Below are 5,475 nucleotides of genomic sequence, written 5' to 3' on the forward strand. Positions count from 1 at the left end.
CTGCAACCGGAGGCGGAGAAGAAGGGCGTAACATACGCGCAGGTCCTGGAGCGAGCCGAAGAGGGCATATAGCTCCAAGACCTCGGGATCTGTAGCAAACTTAAGGTCCGTCGCTTGGCAACAGGGGCCAGAGTGTTGGAGTTACCATAAGCATAGTCGGAGCAGGCGGAGAAGCTTGCGGAGAAGCTTCGTACTGTGCTTGACGGGGTGGCCAACGTTGTCCGGCCCATAAAAAGAGTTGACTTGAAGGTGACGGGGATCGACGACTCAGTCACTCCAGAGAAGCTGGTTGCGGCAGTCGCACGTGCAGGGGACTGCACGCCTGAGGCAGTCAAGTATGGAGCGTTGCAGCGTGGACCCCCCGGATGGTCCGCGTCACCTGTCCCATTACGGTGGCGAAGAATCTGTCCGACGCCGGTCGTCTTCTGGTAGGGTGGAGCTCAGCCAAAGTGTACGTCCTGGAACAGCGCCCTCTGCGCTGTTACAAATGCATGGGCGTTGGACACACAAAGATGCTCTGCCCATCCAAGGCGGAACGAGGTGGGCTTTGCTTCAGGTGTGGTGTCGAGGGCCACAAGTCTTTGACCTGCACTGGAAAGCTGCACTGTGAAGTATGTGTGGACGCTGGAAGACCCTCTGGGCACGTGATGGGCTCGGGAGAGTGTAACCCTCCCTTCACAAAAGGAAATATGGTATTAGACATTCACACCATCACCAACGTCGGACAGCGCCAGGTCGAAGAGGAAGCAGCCATGTCAACATGAGCGACAAACTCGGCTTTCTCCAGACGAACGTCAACCACTGCGCCGGGGCTCAGGACCTGCTACTGCAGTCCATGGCGGATTGGCAAATCGACCTGGCTGTGGCCTGCGAGCCCTATTTCGTCCCTCCGTTATCTCACTGGCTAGGGAACTTGGACGGCACCGTGGCAGTCCTCACTCGGAGCGGTATGGGTCCTTCCCTCTCACTCATTGAGAGGGGCTCGGGCTACGTAGTGTCGGGATGGGGAGAGTACTTAGTAGTAGGAAAGTCCTCCGACCGCGGCTTGGCGGAGTTCGAGAGCTACCTCGGTTCTGCCAGAGCTGCGGTGTCCAGGCAGTCGCCGAAATCGATAGTGGTTCTCGGTGACTTCAACGCGAAATCACGTGCCTGGGGAAACCCGCGAGGGAAGGCTGTCCAGGTGTGGGCCCTACTCTCCAGCCTGTTCCTACTTAACAAAGGGCAGGTGCACACCTGCTTGAGGCAGCAGGGAGGGTCCGTGGTGGACTTATCGTTCGCTACGCCTGTCACGGCGCGCAGAGTGAGAAATTGGAGAGTGGAGGAGGAGGTGGAGACTCCGTCGGATCATAGATACATCCGATTTGAGATCACCACCTCTTGCAGGCCAGCGGAAACTCTAAGGGTGCCAACCACGCTTCCCCCAGGTGGTCCCTTGAGAGGTGCTCCTTCTGCGAAAATGTCATGTCGCAGAAGGAGGCAGCGGAGCGGGAGCGTGAGGAGAGGGCCTCCGCTGACTCGCTTCGCCGAAGAAGACCGGGGAGAAGGCGTCGGCGCTATGCGCATCTTCTCCTTTTGCCCTAAGTGTTGCCGGGGTTAGGGGGTCTTTGTACCCTGAGAACCCCCTAGGATTTGGAGGCCTGCAGAGGCGGGCCAACCTTCGGGGCGTTATGGTAGTATGCGCAAGCGATCCCGTGACGCCCCTCGAAAAGGCGGTGTGGGTACCGCTGGTTTTTTAGTGGGTATTCCGGCGCATACTCGGCGCCGGCGAGTCCCACATAGTTCAAGTCGGGGAAACGCGTAAACGCCTTTTTCCAGCGATTAAAAAAAAGAGCTATTTTACGACTTACGGTGGACTAAATTTGACTTTCTAACAGTTTTTTTTTATTTATTTAAAATTTTCTAGCGAAAAAATAATAATTACACTGTGAAAATTTTATTTAACAATTGTCTTTAACATTTTAATAAGTTACCGAATGATATTAAAAGTTTTTAATTTATGAATAAGAGTTGGTTAATACACGCTTGTTATATAATTTAAAGGAATTTTGAGGCTTAAAAAAAGACAACTGTTTTTTTTTATCGACAGCAACAATCGAGAATCCAAATTATTGCGTATTTTAGATAAAAGTAGTTAATTAAGTTTGACGTAATATGTAATTTTTTATTCAGATTTGTTAATATTTTACTATTTAATGCTAATATCCTTTGACATATATATTTTTTTTATAGAATAGGAAGGTGGACGAGAATATGGGCCACCTGATGGTTAGTGGTCACCAAACGCCCTTAGACATTGGCATTGTAAGAAATGTCAACCATCGCTTATAGCCAATGCGCTACCAACCTTGGGAACTAAGATTTTATGTCCCTTGTGCCTGTAATTACACTGGCTCACTCACCCTTCAAACCGGAACACAACAATATTAAGTATTGCTGTTTTGCGGTAGAATATCTGATGAGTGGGTGGTACCTAACCAGACGAGCTTGCACAAGGCCCTACCACCAGTTATAAAGTAAAAGTTATATTAAAGCAACACAGATAGGCAACAACCTTAAAATCTGATTAAAAGACAGACTCAGTAAAAGTGCGTAATCGCGTGCTCCAGGACTTAATTTTAATAATTTTTCGTTTTAATATTTTCAATTTAAAATTTTAATTATAATTTAATTACTTTATGAGCAAATTGAACCTGTAGCATTATTACGATTTTCTTTGTTTATATTTTACTAGATTCCCCCCCACCTTTCAATGGGGGGAGGCGAATGTTAGGTACCATATGTCATTTTTTATACCCCTGACAACGGGTATGCACAATTTAATGATGATCAGTTGAGTAGTTAAGACGTGAAAGCGTAACTGACAAACACTTAAACAAACCCATTTTCCTATTCAATTTTGGTTTTTATGTTTTATTTTTTCATATAACATTTACCTGGTGGTACGGTTTTGTGGAGGCCCGTCTGGGTGAGTACCACCCACTCATCAGATATTCTGCAGCAAAGCAGCAATACTTAGTATTGTTGCATTTCGGTTTGAAAGGTGAGTCAATGTAACTACAGGCCCGAGGGACGTAACATCTCAGTTCCCAAGGTTGGTGGCACATTGGCGAGGTAAAGAATGGTTATTATTTCTAACCTCGCCAATGTCTGTGGGCGGTGGTATCACTTACCATCAGGTGGCTCATTTGCTCGTCCACCTGCCTATAACATAAAAAAGACATAATAGTATTTACAATAACAACAATTTACAATATGCCTAGATTTATTACAAGCTAATGGCCATTTTACGGTGACATATTATATAAAATGTAAGGTTATGCATTTTATGTATTTATGATTGAATTTATAAAAATATGTATAAACCCTGCAATTTAAAAATACAGTCTACTTGATACCTCGGTAATATTTTTACCTATACCAGGGAATGGAGCAGGACAGGTCGTGATGCAATGACGGCGAACCTTCAATAGCGAAGGGGCACAAAAAGAATATTTTTAGAAAGTTATAATCTAACTTTATTTGTTAGTATGTTCGAGTCAAATTTTGCAACTAAATTTTAAACCATTTCCCCCAGCTGATTGAGTTGTTGCAAGTTTTTGCTGAGTTATGCAATCTAGTATACAACATTTTATTCGTTTCAGAACAATCAACGCATTCTAATATTCAAAAATCATATTATAAGATATCATTAAATTAAAAAAAAAAAACATTAGTAAAATCACTGTAATTTTATTATTATAGAAATGCAGAACTGGAATTCCTAATTTTTTTTTTTTTTATTGTTATCTTGATGGGCCGGTTGGCGTGGTTGGTAGATACCTGACTTACATGCTGAAGGTTGTGGCTTCGATTCCCACCCAGGACAAACATTTGTGTACATGAACATATTTGTTTTTCCTGAGTCTGGGTGTAATTATCTACATAAATATGTATATACAAAAGAAAATGGTGTGTATGTAGTATATCAGTTGTCTGATTTCCATGGTTTAGTCTGTTTAGTTTGTGATCAGATGGCCGTGTGTGAATAATGTCCCAGGGTATTATTATTATTAACTAGCTACGTTCACACAGGTATAATAAGAGTCTACAAAAAACGTTTATATTAAAAGACAGACATATAAAAAAACTTGTTTTTTGAGCCAGAAACCTTCGCGGATGTACGGAGAACAACACACCAAAGTTTTATCACAATCGGATGAAAAGATTAGGAACGCATAGACAACCATTCTTTTTCATTTATACAGATTATGAAAAAATCGTTATACTGATATGGCTAAAATATTTTGCTAAAATATATAATAAAATATATTGTCTGTTTTTATAAAGTGACATTTTCAGTTTTAATGTTTTTATATTTTATTTTTTGCCCATGATGTGCACGCAATTATATTCTATTATAAAACTATGTATATTTTTGTAGTAACGGTGTTCATTTCTATATGGATATATCTTATCTCGTACTTTAAAGACTAATTAGACTTTACATACAATTTAATCTTAAAACTGCTTATTAAAATTACTTTAATATTAAACAAATAAATTAAATAATATATTTTTCATTATTATCAAGTTTTTGATACAGAAAAAACAAATGTGCAAATTAATCCAATTTTGTGATCCCTTCCCGCAAATTTGGATGCAGTCATATTTTTTATCACATAAAACATTTTTGTTTACTTATTGGAAAAAAGTAATCAATATCTGCTTCGACTTTTATATCCAAAAAAGAAGATACGATGAATCAACCGTTTCTTCCCGCGTCTCGTTAACCTCAATAATAAATATTTGTTTGTTTTCACTCGTATACATTTAATTATTTCTCTTAAATACAAACAAATTGTCCTTGAATAATATTTTTTATACAAATACACAACTTCAAAACTTTGATTCAGGTAATAAATTAAATCAAATGAATTCGAAATGCTCCTTAGTATTAGTAGTTCGCTATCCAAGCAGATCTATGCTATAACATCTTATTTACTTATTTCTTCATTCTTTATTGCACGTAATTTACAAATATTACATAAAAGAACAGGTAGTACATAAAGTATGCTATTGCATACTTTACTTGCATCAGATACTTACTATCATACATAGAAACTTAATAAAAATCTATCTTGTGAATGATATAAAATATATCTTGCGAATGATGATGAGATATAAAAAATTAAAAAAAAATCCTGCTGAGTTTCTTTCGTCGGTTCTTCTCAGGTCTGAAATATTTATTTCCGAACCGGTGGTAGATTTATGAGAATCAATAAGCAAGTGTAACGCTTCTATATTGAATAAAGATTTTGATTTGGATTTATAGTAAGTAACAGCCTGTAAATGTCCCACTGCTGGGCTAAGATTACAAAAAAAGAATAATAGAAATGCCCGTTTTTAAGAAATTAGCAATATTCCTATTTACCCCTCCAATTAAGGGTACAGCTTGTGTAAGGAGTGAGAACAACAAAAGACCAACTCTTACAAAGG

General features: G+C 40.1%; 1 protein-coding gene across 1 annotated transcript; it reads left to right on the top strand.

Moving 5' to 3' along the window:
• Nucleotides 1-949: 949 nt before the first annotated feature.
• LOC126774515 (uncharacterized) lies at nt 950-3,445 on the top strand. Its single transcript, XM_050496078.1, has 2 exons — nt 950-1,300; nt 3,422-3,445. Exons 1-2 carry the CDS (start codon nt 950-952, stop codon nt 3,443-3,445), a joined length of 375 nt encoding a protein of 124 aa, XP_050352035.1.
• Nucleotides 3,446-5,475: the final 2,030 nt, after the last annotated feature.

This window comes from Nymphalis io, chromosome 16 (genome assembly GCF_905147045.1).
Source record: "Nymphalis io chromosome 16, ilAglIoxx1.1, whole genome shotgun sequence".
Taxonomy (NCBI): domain Eukaryota; kingdom Metazoa; phylum Arthropoda; class Insecta; order Lepidoptera; family Nymphalidae; genus Nymphalis; species Nymphalis io.